The following is a 21,454-nucleotide window of genomic DNA, read 5'->3' on the forward strand; positions in this document are numbered from 1 at the left end:
ATTCCCTGTTCCCTCCTGTCAGCAATACGTCCTCACATCTTGCCTCTGGGAACAAAGATGGAAGATGCGGCTTGTTACATTTTGGTTTGCTTTAACAGGCAGATAAACAGCTTCTCCCTGTTCTAAACAGAGCTGGTGACTGAATTCGTCTGGGCGAGGCTCTATTACTTCAGCCTTAGCGATGAAGAAATGGAGGCAGAGGCATTCCTGCAACGTGCTTCAGATGGGAGCGGGGTGGATCAGCCCCACGGGCCCCGTTCTGGGATCTAGCCGTGCCACTGGGCTGCCGTGGGCTTGACTTCTACACGGGTACCCAAGGGAGACACTAATTTCATTCTTTTTCCGTACGGAAAGTCACTTTCCCCAGTATCAGACAGCTGCTCTCAGGGATAGTCTGAAGTAGGTTTCGAACAAATAGCTGCTCATGTAGCACTTAAAAAAAAAAAAAAAGGCCGGGGGCTGGAGTGATAGCACAGCGGGTAGGGCGTTTGCCTTGCACGCGGCCGACCCGGGTTCGAATCCCAGCATCCCATATAGTCCCCTGAGCACCGCCAAGGGTAATTCCTGAGTGCAGAGCCAGGAGTGACCCCTGTGCATTGCCGGGTGTGACCCAAAAGAGAAAAAAAAAAAAAAAAAGGCCTGAGGCCGGAGCGATAGCACAGCAGGTAGGGCGTTTGCCTGCACTCGGCTGACCCGGGTTCGATCCCCAGCATCCCATATGGTCCCCCAAGCACCGCCAGGAGTAATTCCTGAGTGCAAAGCCAGGAGTAACCCCTGAGCATCGCTGGGTGTGACCCAAAAAGCAAAAAGAAAAAAAGGCCTAAAGCCAGGGTTGGAACAATAGCACAGCGGGTAGGATGTTTGCCTTGCATGAGGCTGACTCGGGTTCGATTCCCAGCATCCCATAGGGTTCCCCGAGCACCGCCAGGAGTAATTCCTGCGTGCATGAGCCAGGAGTAATCTCTGTGCATCGCCTGGTGTGACCCAAAAAACAAAAAAAGGCCGGAAGCCAGAGAACTAGTTCATGGGTTGAGGCACATGGCTTGCACCTGGCCTCCCATGGTGCGATTCCCCATCCGCAGCATCACACAGTCCCCTCCAGATGTGGCCCTGTAAACCCCGAGATGAGGGGGCAGCTTCGGACAGCCCTGGCACGGCAGAGCCAGGCCAGTGCCAAACACACCCGGGCATTCAAAATCCCCCTAGGCCCAGAATAACTGAGACCAGAGCACCAGTTGGCAGGCACGTCCCTCCCCGGTACCTCTCCCCCTACCCTTGGCCCTCAGAACACGGCCCTCTTGCCTCGGGCCCTCATTTCTCTTTCCCAGGGTGAACAGCACTCCAAACGCTCCCTGCCAGCCCCACAGGGGGTCTGGATTGGGAAAGGTGTGACCCACATGCGCTGTCAGAGGAATACGACTGACCTGTCCTTTTGGTCTCCTACGCTAAGACAGCAACGGAATTCCCACTGACCCTGGCAACACATACCCGCAGGGAGCCCAGGGGCTGGGGGCGTGATGAGGGCAGGGCCTGCAAGGGAGGGAGGGGTCTGTGATGGGAGGGAGGGGCCTTAAGGGGAGGGGCCTGTGGGGAGGGAGGAGCCGGTAGGGAAGGGAGGAGTCTGTGACTGGAGGGAGGAGCCTGCCAAGGAAGGATGCTGCCCTTTGGACCGTTAGCACAATTCCAGGTTTGTGGGGGGGATGGGGGAGGGATGCCAGATTCTGAGAAGCACAGGAAGCTTGGATGAGGCAGCCAGCTGGTGGATGGTAAATCACAGAACTGCTGGGGCTGGAGCAATAGAACAGCCCGTAGGGCGTGGCCTTGCACCGGGCCAACCTGGGTTCGATTCCCAGCATCCCATATGGTCCCCTGAGCACCGCCAGGAGTAATTCCTGAGTGCAGAGCCAGGAGTGACCCTGTGCATCGCCGGGTGTGACCCAAAAACAAAACAAAAAGAAGAAAGAAAGAAAGAGAGAAAGAGAGAAAGGAAGAAAGAAAAGAAAAATCAGGGAGCTGCTGCTGGGCGGCTGTGGGTCAGACCAGGGTGAGGAGGGGACAGGCAGGGCGCCCGGGCCCCACCCCCACAAGGCGGAGGTCAGGGTGGGGGGCTGAGGTGTTCAGGCAGGAGTGTGGGGACCTGCTGGGCTGGGCAGGTCTTGGGAGGGATGACACGTGACACGTGGACAGCCCCACCCGGCTCAGAGACACACCTCGCTTGGGGGTACCACTGGCACCCGAAGTTGAACACGAAAGGCCTTGTGGGGTGACTCAACCCGCCATCACCAGCCCTTGGTCTCTCAGCTCATCTCGGGGGCTGAGGGAGAGAAGGTGGAGCGCTGGGGGCAGAGCCGGTGAGGTTCAGAGAGAGGGAGAGGGGAGAGAGGAGGGGGAGAGAGGGGCTTTGAGAGCAATAATTTGGCTCAGGGATCATCACTCCTGGTGGGCTTGGGGGGACCCTGTGTGGTGCCGGGGTTGAAGCTGGGTTGGCGAGTGCCAGGCTAAGCGCCCTGGCCCCGACGGGCGACCGTTTGCCAGGGCTAGAAAGTGCAGGTTGGGGACAGAACTCGGAGTGTGCGGGCCGCCCCTCTGCCCCAGGACACCAGTGCTCCTTCGAGGGGCTGGGGCAGTGTGGCAGAGCCCCCGCCTCCAGGGGCTGGGGCTGAGAGAAACTGCAGACCCGGGCCCACGACCCACCAGCTGTGGGGACAGACCCGACCGCAGGAGACCCTGGCTGTCACGCCAGCAGCTGGCCCCAGCGTGGGTCACCTCACTTCCTGCCAGGGCATCCCCAGCCTGGGTGAACTGCATCCCCAAGCAGAGCTCCGGCCACAGACACCTTTGTCCCATTGTCTGCTGGCCACACCCTTCCTCCCCAGGATCCTGGGGGGCTGTACGCACCTCTGCTGGAAGGCACCCAGGACCCTACTCTGCCTGCCCAGGGAGAAGAACAGGCCCTGAGCAGGACGTGCGCTGAGCAGAGGTGGAGGCAGACAGGCAGTTGGGCATGGGTGTGAGCACAAGATGCTGAGCTTCTCACCCAGACAGCTAGCTGGGTCCAGGCTAGTTCCTGGGAGGCCGAGAGAGGCCAGAGGCGGGGCTGGCCCCTCCAAGCTCGACGTGCTGGTCCAGAACCAGACGGCAGGATCTGCGGAGACGGGGAGCGTGAAGCTTCATCTTCCTCTTGCCTCGGACCCTCCCCAGTCTGGTTCTGCCATAGTTGATGGGGTGGGGGAGGTGGGAAGGTGGGCAGAAGGGACTTCCCGGTCCTGTGAGGTGCCACTTCCTGTTGAATGCTGGAACAGGGACTCAGTCGTCTGTGAGATTCTGTCAGGTTGTATGTTCATGAGCACCTTCCTGTGTATTTTACTCCCAGCAGAAAAAAAAAAAAAAGATAACACGGGCCGGAGCGATAGCACAGCGGGTAGGGCGTTTGCCTTGCACGCGGCCGACCTGAGTTTGATCCCCGGCATCCCATAGGGTCCCCCAAGCACCGCCAGGAGTAATTCCTGAGTGCAAAGCCAGGAATAACCCCTGAGCATCCCTGGGTGTGACCCAAAAAGCAAAAAAAAAAAAAAAAAAAAAGAACAGGACAAATTTGCCACAATCCGTATGAAGAGGCCGTCTTGACGTGCTTTCTGGTAAGGAAACTGGAAAATATTCCCCCTACGCCCAGTCTGGGAAAATAACTTTTTTTTTTCTTTTTGGGTCACACCCGGCAATGCACAGGGGTTACTCCTGGCTCTGCACTCAGGAATTACTCCTGGCGGTGCTCAGGGAACCCTATGGGATGCTGGGAATTGAACCTGGGTTGGCCGAGTGCAAGGCAAACGCCCTCCCCGCTGTGCTATCGCTCCAGCCCCTGGGAAAATAACTTTTGAACCTAACTCCCGAACAGCATTAGGAGACGTGCTGGTCAAGATGTATGTTTATTCACTTGGGGGTGTTAAGTAAACAATATAACATGAAATAAGTTAGAAGAGAAGGGTATACTCCAAAAATATTAAAAGTGATCATCTCTGGGCAATATAAAAATAAGCAGAATATTGGTTACGAATAAAGTGAACTGCAATAAGGAGCCGGTCAGCTCCGATTCCTGAGCCCCCATCACGGAGATTCTCGTCTGTTCTCCCGGTGCCACCCCCCCACGGACACAGCCCGGCTCTGTGCAGTCCACTTCCTGCCATCCTGGGGGCCTGGGGCCTGTGCGAGCATCTGTGATAGACCCCCACAAGCCAAGGCCACAGAGCCAGGTTTGACAGCTGGGGGACGGGTCTGCGACTCCAGTTAAGAACCCTGAAGACAGACTGGAAGTGGGGGAGAGGGGTCCTCGTCCTCGTTTTCCTCCTGTTCTGGGGACGGGGCCTCCGGGCCTCCCCGAGGTCAGGGCGGCCTTGCCCGCTGTGGTCCAGGGTCCTCTTGCAGGGCATGAAGACCGAGTGGGGGCCCAGGCCTTGTACCCGCGGGTACAAGGGCTCCCAGAGGCTGTCCCCAGAGGGGCTGGTCCCTCTGATGGGCACCAGCAGGCAGAGCCTGCCCTGCCCCGCTCAGGGCGCTGCCCTGGTTCCTGGCTCAGCTGGGCGCGTCCCATGGGTCCGAAAGGCTCGACATCGCAAGGGGCGGTGCCGCGCTCTGGCGCGGGGACATCTCATCCCGTGTCCCCTGGCCCGGGGGCGCTGCTGAGGCTCAGAGCAGTGGCCGAGGAGTGAAGGGCACTGCCTGGCCACCAGGGGGCAGCCCTGTGCAGCCGGAGCTCTCTGGGGCCGTGGGCACTGGGGTCCCCCCACCTCTCCCACCCGGGTCAGTGGCGCCCCATCGCATTGGCTCCCTCCCATCTCAGCCCCTCTGGGCGGGCGCCCCGGGTCCGGGTGATTTCCCTGAGCCCAGGCACAGTGGAAAAAAACCCATGGACTTTCCTTTCGATTAAAAAATAGAAAAAATATCCAACAAACTGGCCCCCAGTCCCATCCACGAGGGCGGGGTGACGAGCCTCAGGCCCCCTCCCCCGCCCCCGTTTCCAGTGCTGAGGTCCAGGACGGCCCCTGTCCGGTCCCCGCATTTCTGAGGGGCCCAACGCGGGGACAGGCTGCCTGGTGCTGGGCGGAGGATTATTTCTTGTGGAGAAACTTCATCTTGTTTCCTGGCGGAGAGAGGGAAAGGGGGCAGTCAGGGTGGCCCGAACTTTTCCTCCCCCTTCCCGGGGGCGCAGCCGATAGTAGGGGTCCCCATCCTGGGGACATGTGGGGACACGGCATTGTTTCAAGCCTCCCTATGGGGAAGGGGTCCCCTGCGAGGTGGGTAGCTCCCGAGTGGGGCGACCTGAAGCATTCAGGGGTGCATCCCTGGGGCCCTTTGCTGAACACGGCTCCTCCTGGGGGCTGGCAGGCCCCTCGCTCCTCTCCTTTGCTCCCTGAGTCTCCCTTTCCCCAAGGGCCCTTGTCCCACCACCTTGGACACCAGACCCCACCTTCCCTCTCTCTTCCCCCCTCCCTTCTTGCTCTTTCTACTTTGTGGGGGGCACAGTTTCTTGGTGATATCCAGTAGTACTCAGGGCTGACTCCTCACTCTGCACTCGCGGATCCCTCCTGGAGGGCTCGAGGGACCATCTGGGGTGCCAGGGATCGAACCCGGGTGGGCGGCATGCAAGGCAAATGAGTGCCCTCCCCACTGCACTATCTCGCCAGCCCCTCCCTCTTGCTTCCTAGGCTCAGTTCCTCAGAGACCTGAGAGCAGGGGGCAAGAGAGCCCAGGGCCCTGTAAATCAGGAGGGGGCACCCTGGGCTGGGGGTGGGGAGGGCAGAGCTCAGAGCCGTGCGGGTGGAGGGCGCGGGGCCTTACCCAGTCCCTTCAGGAACCTGTTGACGCCGCTGTGTTCGCCGCTGGGGAGCGTGTCCAGGTACTCCTGGGCGCGGACCTCAAACAGACCTGCGACAAGAGAGCCGCATCGGTGACTCCGTCCCCCCTTCCTCCTGCCCCCGCCCCTCTGCACCCCTGCCTGCTGCCCGGTGAGCGGCTTTGGTACTCGGGGCGCCAGCTCACGTGTGCCGGCAAACACCGTCCAGCTCCGAAGTGCCCGGCAGGCGACCCCCTCCAGGTCTCCGCAAGTGCCCGGCCCAGGAGTCCCCATGGGGGTGGACCGGCCACCTCTCGGGCCAGCACTGCCCTCGGCCTCCTGCTCTCCAGGTTTCTCCCTAGCTCCCCGACGGAAGCTCGGAGGACTGTGCGAACCCAAGTCTGTTTAAGGGACCCCTGTGACTCAGCCACCGGCCAGCTCCTGTCTGTGCCCTCAGACCCCGCCCATTAGAATAACCTGGGCAGCCTGGGGGCGGCGGAGGGGCTGTGCAAAGGACCCGGGACGTGGGTGTGGGTCAGCTGCTCCGGGGCCCCCCTGGGCCGGCCTCTCTGCCTCCCCAGGCCTCACTCCCCCTGTAACTGCCCTTCCAGAATCTTCTATTCCTTGTTCATGCGCTGCAGGCTCGACCCCCGGGCCTCACGCGCCAGGCCCGTGCGCCCCTGCCGAACACCTGTGCGTGCCGCCACGTGGCGCCAGGGGACCCCCCAGCCCTGGTGACACCCCCTTTTCTTTCTTTTTTTTTTTTTTTGCTTTTTGGGTCACACCCAGCAATGCTCAGGGGTTACTCCTGGCTTTGCACTCAGGAATTACTCCTGGCAGTGCTTGGGGGACCATATGGGATGCCGGGGATCGAACCCGGGTCGGCCGCGTGCAAGGCAAACGCCCTACCCGCTGTGCTATCGCTCTGGCCCGACACCCTTGTCCCCAGGATTGTGCGGAAGCAGCAGAGGGTGGGGGGGAAGGGGCAGAGAGAAGAAGCCCAGGGAGAGTCCTCGGCCCGGAGCCCCCCCACAGCGGACCCCCGGGAGAAGGACAGGCAGGAGGCAGGACGGAGGGAAAGGACAGTGGCTGAGCGGGGAGGGATGGGGCTCCCTGCAGTGCAGACACCCCCACCTTTGGCGTCCTGCCGGCGCAGCTCCCGCTCCTGGATGAAGCCGCGGAAGGTCTGGGTCTCCATGAAGACCTCCAGGAAGCGGCGCAGGCTCTTGGACGACACGGCCTTGCGGAAGGCGTCGCGCTGCAGGCTGCGCTCCTCCCGCTCGCCGGGCGTCAGGAAGAGCGAGTAGTGGCCCACCACCTCCACGAAGAAGCGCACGAAGGCCTCGGACACCACCTCGTTCAAGGGGCTGCCCTCGGGGCCTGGGCAGGGGGCGGGGGGGGGGGGACACAGGACAGACGCGTGAGGCGCGGAGGGCGCCAGGTGGCCGCCGGGCCCGTGGAAGGGAGGCCCGGGCACCCTCCCAGCGTTAGTGTGGGGCCACACCCAGCAGTGCTCAGGGGTCACTCCTGGCTCTGCGCCTGGCGGTGCTCAGGGGACCCTATGGGATGGCGGGGATCGAAGCCGGGTGGGCTGCGTGCAGGGCAAAGGCCTCACCTGCTGTGCTCTGGCTGCAGGCAGCCCTGGCTTCCCTCTGTAGGGGGACACCCCAGGGCCAGGGTGGGGAGAAGTGAAAAGCCACCGGAATTCATGGTTGGGGTGAAATTCAAACCACGGGACCAGGCCCCCAATCTCTCTCTCTCTCTCTCTCTCTCTCTCTTTCTCTCTCTCTGGGTCATATCTGGCGATGCACAGGGGTTACTCCTGGCTTTGCACTCGGGAATGACTCCTGGCGGTGCTCGGGGGGCCCTATGGGATGCTGGGAATCGAACCTGGGTTGGCTGCGTGCAAGGCAAACGCCCTACCCGCTGTGCTATGGCTCCAGCCCCCACCAATTTGTCTTTATTGCCTCTCTGGTCCCTGTTGCTACTTATCCGCATGCGGAGGGGGACCCTTGCCCCCACCTCACACAGCTGAGTGACTCACCGTGCCGGCAGTCCGGGGCCCCTTCCTCCTGGTCACTGGCCAGGTCGTTCCTCTGTTCCAGGATGTGCTCCAGGGCAACCTGGAGCTTCCGGGGCAGGATGGAGTCCTCGTCGTCCATCTGCAAAGGGACAAGCAGGAGGCTGATGGGCCGGTCTGCGGCGGGGGGGGATCAGTCCTGGCTTAGGGACAAACAGCAGAACCCCAGTCCCAGAAGGAAGAGGGCTTAGAGCCAGGGCTGGAGGTGGGAAGGTCCAGTCCACGTGGCTTCACCTGGGCTTCCCCCGCTGAGCCACTCATCAATGCCAACCTCACGGTCAAGATGAAGGACAGCAACCGACAAGGGGAGAAGAGGCCGTGCAAGGAGGGACAGCTGGGCCAGTGGGCTGGGGGGGGATGGGCGTGGTTAAAGTGGCCAAGCTGCCCATAACCCTCGAGGGAGTCAATGCAATTCCCATCACACTGCAAGGGCGTTTTTCACAGAAATAGGAACAAAGCTAACCCTCGGATTTGTGCCGAACCACGAAAGACCCAGAAACAGCCAAAGAGGTTCTGAGAAGGAAAAAGTTGAAGATATCACAATTCCTGATTTCTTTTTTTTTTTCGCTTTTTTGGGTCACACTCGGCGATGCACAGGGGTTACTCCTGGCTCATTCACTCAGGAATTACTCCTGGCGGTGCTCAGGGGACCATATGGGATGCTGGGAATTGAACCCGGGTTGGCTACATGCAAGGCCAACGCCCTACCTGCTGTGCTATGGCTCCAGCCCCACAATTCCTGATTTCAGACCTTATAATAATCAAAACAGCAAGGTGCTGGCTTAAACACAGATGCACAGAGACTCACGGGACAGAATGCAGAGTCCTGAGTATAACTCCTGCATATTTGGGGCATACGCATTGCACCTGGTGGGGAGTGGTTAGGTCACTGGGTCACACTTGGCAATACTCAGGGATTGGCTGCATGCAAGGCCAGTGCCTTACCCCTGAGCTCTGGCTGGCCCCTGAAGTGGACAGCTGTCTTTAGGAAATAGGAGGGAAGAGAGAGGAGGAAGAGAGGAGAGTCCTGTAAAGGAAAGGAAGAGAATCACTCACCTAAAGCTGGGATATAGACAACCCCATGGTGAAGTGTCTCGAGTGAAGTTCAACAAGTGAATCAAGAATACTCAGAACGGGAGGCCGGAGTGATAGTACAGCAGGTAGGGCACCTGCCTTGCACATACCGAACTAGTTCTGACCCCTGGCACCACATATGGTCCCCTGAGCATCCCAGAGGGGTGATCCCTTGAGTCAGGAGTAAGTCCTGAGCATCACTGGTGGGGCCCCAAAACAAAAACAAAAAGCAAACAAAACAAAAAAAAAGAAAACTCAATGGAGGAAATTTCTTTAACAAATGGTGTTCGGGCTGGGTCCAAAGGATAGTACAGCGGGTAAGGCACTACCCATTGTGCTATCTCTCTGGCACTAGGGTGTCATTCTTTTTTTTTTTTTTTTTTTTTGGGTCACACCTGGCGATGCACAGGGGTTACTCCTGGCTCTGCACTCAGGAATTACCCCTGGCCGTGCTCAGGCGACCATATGGGATGCTGGGATTTGAACCCGGGTCGGCCGCGTGCAAGGCAAACGCCCTACCCGCTGTGCTATCTCTCCAGCCCCAAGGGGTGTCATTCTTGAGCATAGAGCCAGGACTTGCTTGGCCGTCACCTGGGTAGGTGGGGACAGTAAGAGGGACAGAGTTCAGCCAATGACATGAGCCAGCCAACGCTTAGTTAGGAAACAAACCTTGTGCCCGCTGCGTTTTGCCCCACTGGGGCATCGGAGTGTGACCGAGGTCAGCTGGGCCACACCCTGAGGAGGCGGCGAGCTGATGGTGGGGGAGGTACAGCAAGTGGATTGCCCGCTTAGCAGTGTTTCCCGCTATTCCTGGTTTTATTGGGACATAAGCCACTTGAGGAAAATCTGTATATAAGTTTGCATGCTAATTTCCCCATCTCTGATCAGACCTTGGTGCCCAAACGTTCTTTGACTGTGGGGGACCACACCCAGCAGTGCTCAGGGCTGACCCTTCGCTCTGTGCTCAGGGAGTCACCCCTGGTGGGGCTCGGGGACCAAACTCAGGAAGGCTGGGTACAAGGCAAGTGCCCTACCAGTTGGAATGCCTCTCTGGGCCATAATTGAGCTTTTTTTTTTTTCTTTTTCTTTCTGGCTCACACCCAGCAATGCACAGGGGTTACTCCTGCCTCTGCACTCCGGAATTACTCCTGGTGGTTCTCGAGAGACCCTATGGGATGCTGGGAATCGAACCCAGATTGGCTGTGTGCAAGGCAAACGCCCTACCCGCTGTGCTATCGGTCCAGCCCACGATTGAGTTTTTGTTGTTGTTTTGGGGACACCCTCCTGATCCTTAGGGCTGACCCCTGGCTCTGTGCTCAGGGATCATTCTGGTGGGCTCGGGGACCATACGGAGTGCCGGGATGGCCGTGCAAGGCAAGCGCCCTCCCCGCTGTGCTATGCAGAGGCCCCTTGCTTGAGTATTCATAAGAGCAGACCCCGTGTAACAGACCCCAAGGCTCTGAGTAGCTGCCAGAGGAAATCTGTCCTCTGCCAACCCACCCTCGGCCCTGCCCCGTCTTATCCTCAGTTCCGCCCCGGCAGAGACGCCCCAGCACCCCCAGAGACGGCCCAGCTCTGCCCTCCCAGCACCCCCGGGAGGCCCCAGGACAAAGAGGAGACGCGGACAGTGGCTCGTCTTCCAGCTCACCTGCCGGAGGAACCGGTCATTGACGAGGTCCACCACCAGGACCTACGGGACACGGAGAAGTGCTGGTCACAGGGGAGGCCCGTGGGCTCGCGGCCAGCTCCACCTGGGGCCCAGAGAGGCAGCAGGTGGCCCAGCCAGGGGCGTGCGGGACGGAGAGAGGGCACTCCAGCACCCAAGCCCCATGGGCCCGACCAGCTCCCGGGCTTCGGGGAGGGCAAGACGCCGTCCACCCAGCCCTGGCTCCTCTGTGCTCCCAGACGGTCCGTGTCGGGAGGGGAGGCACCCGCTGGGGGCGTCCAAGGAACAAGCGGTGGGTTCCCGTCAGCTGAGCTTCCGGAGAAGGCACCTGCCCCACGTCTCCCAGGGGGCCCAGGCTCTTGGCCCCCCAGGGGCCACAGGCTATGAAAGAGAGGGGCAGGGGCCCGCCCTACCACCAGCTGGAAGCATCTGGGCCCTCACGTCCTGCAGAGATAGTCTTTTTTCTAGAACATTCCGGGTGACCCTGGGGGGTGCCTGCCCAACCTTGTAGCTCGGAGGCCCAGACCCGCTGGTCCCCACTGGGCGGAGTAGAACCAGCTGTCTGAGTGCCGCCTCCAGGGACCGGGGAAGATCTTCTGGGGGGGGGAGCGGCTGGTGTCCCCCTTCAGGCTGTCGGTACATGGGGACAGAGGCCGTCGGGAAGGGGCTGGGATGAAGCGCTGCAGAGGCCAGAGGATGCCCGAAAGCCCGTGGCTGGGCAGCGGCCTCAGAGTGACCAGGCAAAGGCCTCGGAGAGGGCAGTCTAGGCCAGCCCTGGGGGCCACACCCAGCAGTGCTCAGGCTGACTCCTGGCTCTGTGTTCGGGGATCGCTCCTGGTGGGCTCAGGGGACCCCAGCGGGCGCCAGGATTAAACCTCCAGGCAAGGCCAGTGCCCTGCCCGCTGCACTCTGTCCCCGGCCCCCTCCAACTCTGTCATCGGCCCAGACGCAAACCCCAGGTACTGCGCCCCCAGGTGCTGGGGGGCGGGGAGGGGGCTGGGGTGTCGCAGTGCTGTGACCTCCAGACCGTCCCTATCAGTGGACGTCCACAGCAGCAGGTCCATTCGGGGGGTGGGGAAGGAAGATGCGGTCCTGAGGGGCGGCCCTGTCCCGCTCCCTGCCGCCTGCAGAGCCGAGCCACCCGCCTCTGCCCGCCGTGCTCGGTGCCCGCCCCGCTCACCTCCTCCAGGGGCAGCTCCCGGAGCAGCGGCAGCGAGCTGGTGAGCAGCCCGATGAGGAAGGGGGTGGGCGAGCACACGATGTCGATCATGGCGGGGGGCAGCACCGGGATGTAGGTGTGCTGCCAGGTGAAGGGGTAGATGACGGCCACCATGGCGTGGCAGCACTTGGACAGCGTGCTGGGGACCGGAGAGAAGGGGGGTTAGCCCAGCGCCCAGGCCTGCAGCACGCCCGCACAGTGGGGCCAGAGGGGGGCGCTGCGAGGGGCTCTGGGCACAGCTGGGGGACTTGATGCTAAGTCCCAAGGGTCCCTGCAACTTGATGCTAAGTCCCAAGGGGCTTGTGCCCGACCAGGCTGCGACTAAACCCATCACCCCAGAGAGAGAGCAGAGCAGGCAGGGCGCAGGTTTGATCCCTGGCACTGCCTATGGTCCCCCGAGCACTGCCAGGTGAGCCCTGAGCACAGAGCCGGGAGTCAGCCCGAGCACACCTAGGAGTGGTCCCCCCAGCAGGAACAGTGACTGCGCTGTGCTCTGCTGAGCACTGAGCCCTCCGCTCACCAGCACCCACAGTTCTCACGTGTTTTGACGTTTCTTGTTGTTTTTCATAGCTGTATTAAGGTGAGGCGTGGGGGTGCTCCGAGGGCAGGCCTGAAGGGAGAGCACTCAGGCCCAGCAATGTTGATGTCACTCGGCCGGGATGGGCTGGGGGCCAGCAGGACGGTCCCCGGGGTGCTCAGGGGACCATGTGTGCCAGGCCTCAAACCCCGCATGCACGGCTGTGCTCCAGCCCTACTGTGGTGCTATTCAGTGTGGTGCCTTCCACACACACACACACACACACACACACGCATGTGCACATGCATGCACACGCACGTACACATGCACACACGCACACACACGTACAAACATGCACATACATGAACACACGCACACACATACACATGCACACATGTACACACACATGCCTACACACACGTACATGCACACATGTGCACACACATATACCTGTACACACACACACGTATATATGCACACACACACACATACGCATGCATGCATGCACCCACCCCTGGCTATGGAGTGGCAAGAAATCGCTCACGGCTTCACAGAGAGCAGAGGGCAGAACTGCCAGGCGCACACAGTGGCAGGGCTGCTGGGATGGTGGTTGGACCATGGGGGAACCCAGGGATTTGAACTCGTGACCGTGCACTGGCCAGCAGGCACTGTAAGCCCCGTGTGCGAGCCAGCATTCACGCTCTGGTTGCTGAGTGAGCGAAGGCCTGGCCCGAGGTTGCAGCCTGCCCAGGTCGGGCCAGTTTTCCTCCCCTCCCTGGGCTCGGTTCTGGGGCTGGTGAGCCTGCCCCAAGCAGCCCTTCACTCAGCTTCCGGAAACTCGGGGCTGGGAACCGTGTGCAGTGGGGACACTGGCAGGGGAGGGCACTTGTGGCCCCCTGGAGTCGGGCAGCCCCACAGAGCCAGGCTTGATGCCAGATGCCCTGAGCACCTCCTCTCAGCTCGCTCTGCTCAGGGGAGCGAGGGGGCAGCTGGATTCAGGCGTGACCGACATGCCCGTGTTGGTTTCCAGGAAGCCTCAGGTATGATCTCACTGTCATCAAATTGCTCTGAGCCCACTTAAAAAAAAACAAAACAAAAAAAATCACTGAGTCCTGGTTTACTTCAGAAGGAGAGGAGTGAAAACATACTGACTAGGCTTTTTTGTTTTGTTGTTTGGGGTCACGCCCAGCGGTGCTCAGGGGTTCCTCTTGGCTCTGCACCCAGGAATCCCTCCTGGTGGTGCTCAGGGACTATACGGGATGCCAGGGATTGAACCCAGGTCTGGTGCGTGCAAGGCAAGCGTCTTGCCCTCTGTACTATCCCTCCGGCCCCACGATTTTGCTCTTGTGTTCACATAATATTTTCCATCTTTTTTTTTTTTTTTTTTTTTTTTTTTTGCTTTTTGGGTCACACCCGGTGATGCACAGGGGTTACTCCTGGCTCTGCACTCAGGAATCACCCCTGGCGGTGCTCAGGGGACCATATGGGATGCTGGGATTCGAACCCGGGTCGGTCCGTGCAAGGCAAACGCCCTCCCCGCTGTGCTATCACTCCAGCCCCCAATATTTTCCATCTTAACTCTGGGTGAACACGAGCAGCTCAGTTAGAAAGGGCAAGGTCAGTGCGTCTACCAGCACGGACTCCCCAGACTTCTGTTCCCAGGCAGAGAATTCCCCCTTGGTCATCTTTCTTGAATATTTAAGAACGTGAATGTTCCAGAAAATCGCTTATGGTTCGTGTTGATGTCCTTAGTCAAGATATCACTGCAGGAAGCTGGAGCAATAGTAGAGTAGGTAAGGCATTGGCCTTGCACGAGGCCGACCCAGTTTCAATCCCTGGCATCCCATATGGTCTCCTGAACACCACCAGGAGTAATTCCTGAGTGCAGAGCCAGGAGCATCACTGGGTGTGACACAAAAAACAAAAACAAAAACAAAAGAATGTATTTTCACTGTCATCCTGTTGTTCATCAGTTTGCTAGAGCGGGTACCAGTAATGTCCCCCTCCTAGCCCTGAGATTTTAGCATCCTCTTGTTACTCTTTACAAAGAGCCACATTGGAGGCTCTTTCAGGATCAGGGGAATGAGACCCATCATTGTTACTGTTTTTGGCATATCGAATACGTCACGGGGAGCTTGCCAGGCTCTGCTGTGCAGGTAGGACACTCTCGGTAGCTTGCCGGGTTCTCCGAGAGGGAGAACAAAACAATAAGAGGTTGTGTGGCCGCTTCTGGGAGCTTTGTTTTATAGTCTCTGGATCTTGGCCGTTAATGGGATAACATGGGGCCGGGGACAGTTTGTGAGTGTGGCCGCCTAGCTACTGGAAAAAGGGGGATCTGGGTGGAAGAGGCCCAGCCCTGATCCGAGCAGTCTTGGAGATCTCAGCCCTGGGTCCTGCATGCCTGGGTTCCTCTGCTGGTTCCTTCATGCATGAAGCTCATTCGAGCGTGTGGAGAGTGGCCTTGAGCACTGTTGTGGCTGGGTTCTGGAGGTCTTCGGCTCATCGGGCTTTGCTCAGGGCAGAGAGCGAGACTCAACCTGCTCCCTCCGAGGGGCCCTGGTGAAGACAGCCAGGCACGGGTGCAGGATATAGATATATACATATCACTAAATGTATTGACATCATTTGGTTGTACGATTTTTTTTTTCTTCTCCAGGACCTGGGTCACACCCAGTAGTGCTCAGGGGGTAACTCCTGGCCATGCTTAGGGTCGGACCCTGTGGTGTCACGGACTGACACAGGGCCGGCTGCATGCACACCTTCCCCGCTGTGCCCTCTTGAACGTCTTGGTAAGTTCTCTAACTAGCTTTATAAAATACTTCCTCGATCGGGCAGCATCTGGTCTCCCAAGTAGAAACCTAAGATGGTGGATTTTAGGAAACTTCTGTGCTTCTGAGTGGCCGGAATACAAAGGTGGCCGCTCACGCACCACAGCGGAGAGCTCAGGGCTTAGCGAGCTGGGTGATGTGAAAGTACAGATGAACAGAGCTGTGTCTCCTGCAGGTTGTATTCCACTGGGATTTTTTTTTTTTTTTGCTTTTTGGGTCACACCCAGCGATGCTCAGGGGTTACTCCTGGTTCTGCACTCAGAAATTACTCCTGGCTGTGCTTGGGGGACCATATGGGATGCCGGGGATCGAACCCGGGTTGGCCATGTGCAAGGCAAACGCCCTACCCGCTGTGCTATCGCTCCGGCCCCTCCACTGGGATTTTGTGGCCCGTTAGGAGTTCCGCAATAATTTTAGTGACTTGTGATTAGTATGCAAAATAGCAAAAGGGATAGAAAAGTGTGCTGCACTTTTTTGCAACAGTGATTACTGAGTGGCTGCATGAACTTGGATTGGGTCTGAATGTGCAAAATTCCTCTCATTGCAGGTGATACTGGAAAGGGGTTGCAAGCCAGTGGTTTGGACCGGAGAATAAGCTGTATGGAAATGGAAGATGCTGTTGTGTGGAGCCAGGAGATGCCGGTGTCAGAGCTGGGAGATGCTGGTGTGATACATAACGTTACATATTACTTGTTTCAATTTTGGGATGCTGGCTTCCATTTCTAAGACAAGAGAGAGTTAGTCTCTTGAGGGAACGTAGGAAGGAAGTCTCTGAATGGTGCCCTTTCTGGGAGCCCACTTGTAATAAGTTCCTGTGTATTCCTTGCAGAGCAGGTGGTGGACGTTGCCAGCCAGCTCCGGGCATCAGTAGAGACTTAAACCCATCCACGAGAGAATGACAGTGCCGAGCTCATGATTAAATCAAGTCCTTCAAGATTTCAGAGTTGGGTGTAAGTCTGTTTGACTCCAGGAGACTTAGAGAATCACAGAACTTTTAGACCGGGAACGGGTCTTAGAAATAGAGTTGGGGCTGGAGAGATAGCACAGCGGGTAGGGCGTTTGCCTTGCACGCGGCCCACCTGGGTTCGGTTCCCAGCATCCCATATGGTCCCCTGAGCACGGCCAGGCGTAATTCCTGAGTGCAGAGCCAGGAGTAACCCCTGTGCACCGACGGGTATGATCCAAAAAGCAAAAAAAAAAAAAAATGAAATAGAGTTGCGGGGTCAGAGAGACAGTATGGGGGTTAAGGTGCTTGCCTTGTATGTGGCCCACCTAGGTTTGGTCTCAGCACCTCATGTGGCCCGTGAGCCCCTCCAGCAGTGACCCCAGGAGCAGAGAATACCACCGGGTGTGGCCAAATCATAAAACAAAGAGAAATATGAGTTTTTAGAGTTGAGGGGTCAGGGCATTAGAGCAGGGGTTAAGGCGATTGTTTTACATGCCACCTACCCGGCTATGATCCCTGGTGGCACGTACAGTCCCTTGAGTCACCGGGAGTGGTCCCTGAGCCCAGAGCCAGGCATAGGCCCTGAACAGCGCCAGGTGTGGCCCCAAAACAAACAAAACAAGGTCCCCAAGGAGCACAGAGCAGGATGAGGGTGCAAAGCGCTATCTGGATGAGTCGTTACTGCTGTCACAGCCACACCCCAGAGCCCCGCTTGTGTAGACACCTGCCCCAGCCCCATTAGCGACAGCGAGGGTCCCACACTAGCCTATGGTCTTAATGTACCACAAAGACACACTGTCGAGGGTGCTGGAGCGATAGCACAGCAGGTTGAGCGTTTGCCTTGCACGCGGCTGACCTGGGTTCAATTCCCAGCACCCATATGGTCCCCTGAGCACCGCCAGGAGTAATTTCTAAGTGCAAAGGCAGGAGTGACGCCTGAGCATTGCCGGGTGTGATCCAAAAAGCAAAAAAAAAAAAAAAAAAAAGACAGTTTTGTGGCTGTTGGGGACAGTTCACACACCCTCTTTGTCTGTGGGATAGTTTGGACTTTTCTTCTGGGTTCCTGTCGAGAGGTTTACGCCAAAACCTGTGGACTTGAAATGATTCAACGAAGAAACAGAATGAGGGAATGTTTATGATGAGGGAAATGGAAGAAAGGGGGCCTGGGGAAATATTTGCCGGGGTTGCCATGACGACCGAATGGGACATCACAACACCATTCTCTCTTTCCCGTCTAACTGCGGCTTGACACAGCCTTGGGACACTCTATGTGCCCCCAAAGATGAAACGGAGCCGAACTTTGTATGGGGGAAACATGAGCACAAAAATGTATAAATCTGTAACTGTACCCTCACGTTGACTCACTAATTAAAAATAAACTATTAAAAAAAAATAAAAAAAAAAAAGAATGCTTGTCTCGAGCTGACGGGCTCTGGGTGCCACTTGAACCCGTTACAGCCCCTGCGCTCTCTGTCTGAATCCCCGTCACGGCAGGCTCATGACGTGGCGTCAATAAAACGGGTATTGAGGGGCGGGGGTGACCCCAGACCCAAAGCCGGCTCCTGAGCACCCAGGAGGTGAGGGGGCGGCTCCCTGAGTGGGCAGCTCATCGGATTCTCATGCTCTGCTCCCGGGCTCCGGCGAAGAGGAGACTAGAGACAGATGCGGGCGACCCGAGATGCGCTTCCACCTCTGCTGGACCGGCAGGCGGCAGAGCGGGCAGAGCCACAGACTCTGGGAATGGGGACTCGGCTGAGGCCTGCGACACACCTGGATGTGTGCCTGGCAGTGCTGGAGGGGGGACAGGGAGGGGGGCGTTGTGTGGCCAGGGATCAAACCCAGGTCGGCTGCAGGTGAGGTAAGCGCCTTGCCTTCCCGAGCCATCTCTCCAGCTTCGTGGGGTGAAGCTGCTGGGTTTTGTTTTGAGGTGCTGGGGACCTAATCCGGGGGTGCCCGGGGCACAACACAGCCCCCAGCCCTTTCCATGTCCCTCCTGCTCCCGCATAGAGAGTTACGGTAACCCGCGGGGCCCTCAGGCCTTCTCCCACCTGCCCCCAAGAGCCGAGACACACACACACACACACACACACACACACACACACACACACACACACACACCTCTTTGCCAAGGCCCGCTCTCAGGCCTTCTCCCACACGCCCCCAAGAGCCCCCGCCCCCACACACCACACTGGGCCCTCAGGCCTTCTCCCACCTGCCCCCAAGAGCCGAGACACACACACACACACACACACACACCTCTCTAGCCAAGGCCCGCTCTCAGGCCTTCTCCCACCTGCCCCCAAGAGCCGACACACACACACACACACACACACACACACACACTGGGCCCTCAGGCCTTCTCCCATCCGCCCCCAAGAGCCCCCCCCACACACACACCTCCAAGAGCCCACAGGAGAGCACTAGAAGGGACGGCTGCTGAAAAGAACAGGCCCCGGGCCCAGTGCTCACGCCCGCCCGCACCTGGCCGCCCGTTGACCGAGTGTGGACAGGAGGCGTCTGCCCTTGGTCTTTCCTTCCGGCGGTGTCAGAGATCTGTCCAGGGACATCCCAGAAGGGGCCGGGTCCCACTCGCCCTGCCCAGCAGCTCCCCTGCCCCGGGCCCCGAGCCTCCGAGGATGTCCTCTGCTGCCCGGGGAAGCTCCCCTGCCTTAATTTTTAACTTTTTGAGATTTTGACTTTTGGGCCACACCCGGTGATGCTCAGGGCTTCCTCCTGATTCTGCACTCAGGAATTACCCCGGCGGTGGTCAGGGACCACAAGGCATGCCGGGGATGGAACCTGGGTCGGCCGTATGCAAGGCCAGCCTGCTGTCCTACTACTCCCGGCCCACGCCCCTTCCTCTCTGCTCCCAGCTTCTTCACAAGGTGCTTAGACAAGAGGGTCGGGGAGTCCCAAGGCAGAAGTCCCGGCTGACCACAGCCCCGCCTGACCAGGCACTCGACCTGCAGGAGACCAGCCCCAGTCTGGCACCACACTGGTCCCCAGAGCATGGCCAGGGCTCAGGCCTGAGCACAGAGCCAGGAACAGCCCCTAAGCGATGCTGGGAATGGCCCCCCCAGACAGAAGCGAACCACAGCGTCCAGCCAGGCAAACCGCAGCACGCAGCCTTCTAAGGGGTGCTGAGTGCCAGTTCTCTGAAGCGCTGTTTGGGGCGCTCGGCCTTCCAGCCTGGGCTGGGCCGCCTGACTCCCGGGTTGCCCCCTGGACTGAGGCAGCTCGAGGCGCCTCCTGCAGCTCCGTCCCGCTGTCCTGTGCCCGGCTCTGCAGTGCCCTCCCGCCCCGCCGGCTACCTGAGCTTGTCAGCGATGAAGATGACCCTCCGCTCCAGGAGCAGGGAGGCGAAGACGCACAGCAGGTGGCGGACGCTGAGGGAGGAGAAGAGGGACTCGAAGTCCACATGCTCCAGCCGAGAGTCCAGGGGCCGGCACAGCTCAATGACCTGCGGGGCCCGGGAGCAGTGAAGCAGTGAAGCAGTGAACCTCGGCCAGGCCCTCAGCGGGCGAGAAGGGACAGGAAAGGGGACCGAGAGGCTCCGGGGACAGAAAGGAGCGGGAGGGGCTGGCCGGGGGACACGGGGACACTGTGCCTTGCACGCAGCCCGGCTGGGCACGGACAGAACACGGAAGCAATGGCCCGGCCCCAATGGCCAGGAGTGCTCCTTGGCACGGGCGAGTCTGCCCAGGGGCACCTGGGGCTGGGGGCACAGTCTGGGCCATGGAGTGCCACAAAGCCTCTGCCTCTGTTTCCCGCCTCGCTCGCTTCTCCATACTCGAGGGAATGTTCCTGAATCTACCTGCACGGCTGCTCTGGTGCACGGGTCTGCCTTGACACTTTCCCTTGTGTGCGTGTGTGCACGCACATGCCTGTGTGCCTGTGCGCACATGCACACATGCACACATGTGCATGCCTATGTATGCCTGTGCATGCATGTGTATGCATCTGAATGTGTGCGTATCTGTACATATGTGGGCGTGTGTATGTGTCCATGCATGTGCATGTGTACACATGCATGTGTGCATGTCAGTATGTGCATGCATGCTCGTTCATGCATGCACGTATACATGTGTATGTGTGTGCATGCATATGTGTGTGCATGCATATGTGTGTGCATGCATGTGTGTACTGCCAGGGAGATGGAAGCACGAGGTGTACAGAGCCAGACTCCCTCCCCTCAGCCCCATGTTCCTCTGAGTCTCCGTGAGCGTCTGGATGAACTCACAGGGGCTTCACGCTCAGGCCCTGCCCGGCGTGGTTACCTACGTGCTGGGGCTCTCAGGCCCTGCCCGGGGCCGGCGAGGTTCAGGATTGCCCTGCAACAGGGGCTGCCCCCTCCCACCTGCAGCGCCCCTCAGCGCCCCGCAGAGCCCCTTGCCCCTTAGAAGGCAGAATGGCAGCACCTGATGGCCAAGAGCTCCGGAAGGGGACAGGAAACACATTCCTTGTGCGGAAACAGTACAGCGGGGAGGACGCTTGCCTCACTCATGGCTGACCCGGGTTCGATCCCAGGAACATCCTATGGCCTCCCAAGCACCACCGGGAATCATCCTTAGCCCTGAACTCTGCCGGGTGTGTCCCCCCTCCCCAGCCCCCCGAAGAAAGAGACACTTCCCTTCTTCTGACCCCACCCACCCGCCCGGCAAGGAACAGGGATGCTCCCAGTCCCGGATGAAGCCCCAGTGTTCTGTCTTTCCTAAAAAGAACCTGTTTCACCTGACGGGGAGAAGCAACACAGACCAGCCACGAAAGTAGCTTCAGACACAGAGAAGAAGGTTCTGGGGGTGGGGGGGCGCGGAGAAGCCGAGAGAGCCCGGTGCAGGTCCTGCCTGTCTGGGTCAGCCACAGGCCGGGCAGCAGAGGGGAGCTGGGGCCCAGGTCTGGGACCGGATCCCGGGCGGGCTGCACTGGGCGCAGGGGGCGTTTCTGAGGTCGGAGAAGGGGACATGGCAGGGGATGAGGGTCCACGGGGAGTCAGCCCGCGGGGTTCTGGGATGCGGCTGGGGGGGTCCCCCCAAGCCCCCGGTTGGAGGATCAGGCTGGGCCTCACCTCATTCCCCGAGCCGGGCAGGAAGTTCTTGACCACGATGGTCTTGCCCAGGGCCGGGAACGGGGCTTCCATGACGCTCCTCATGAGGGGCTGGACCAGCGCTGGAGAGATGCCTCGTCGCTTCTCCACCTCGTCCAGGATCTGCGGGGAGGCGCAGAGAAGCAGCGACGGTGAAGGTAAAGGCAGCATCTCCGCTGGAGCAGCTTGGGGAACCCCGCAGGGGACGATC

General features: G+C 59.3%; 1 protein-coding gene across 2 annotated transcripts in view; it reads right to left on the reverse strand.

Moving 5' to 3' along the window:
- Window positions 1-3,910: 3,910 nt before the first annotated feature.
- The window catches only part of DENND2A (DENN domain containing 2A), an 82,985-nt gene continuing 65,441 nt past the window's right edge, over window positions 3,911-21,454 (reverse strand). Inside the window, exons 12-19 of one of the 2 annotated variants that reach the window (XM_055133903.1) lie at window positions 21,226-21,366; window positions 19,472-19,620; window positions 11,831-12,008; window positions 10,633-10,674; window positions 7,875-7,992; window positions 6,965-7,210; window positions 5,836-5,922; window positions 3,911-5,137 (exon numbers count right to left, since the gene is read on the reverse strand). In XM_055133903.1, coding sequence (XP_054989878.1) covers window positions 5,106-5,137; window positions 5,836-5,922; window positions 6,965-7,210; window positions 7,875-7,992; window positions 10,633-10,674; window positions 11,831-12,008; window positions 19,472-19,620; window positions 21,226-21,366 — 993 coding nt within the window. In that variant the 3' untranslated portion in view covers window positions 3,911-5,105. Of the gene's footprint in view, window positions 5,138-5,835; window positions 5,923-6,964; window positions 7,211-7,874; window positions 7,993-8,855; window positions 8,938-10,632; window positions 10,675-11,830; window positions 12,009-19,471; window positions 19,621-21,225; window positions 21,367-21,454 lie in introns of those variants that run through there. The other variant, XM_055133908.1, reaches the window with a different exon arrangement.

Source organism: Sorex araneus, chromosome 1 (assembly GCF_027595985.1).
Source record: "Sorex araneus isolate mSorAra2 chromosome 1, mSorAra2.pri, whole genome shotgun sequence".
In the NCBI taxonomy this organism is placed as follows: domain Eukaryota; kingdom Metazoa; phylum Chordata; class Mammalia; order Eulipotyphla; family Soricidae; genus Sorex; species Sorex araneus.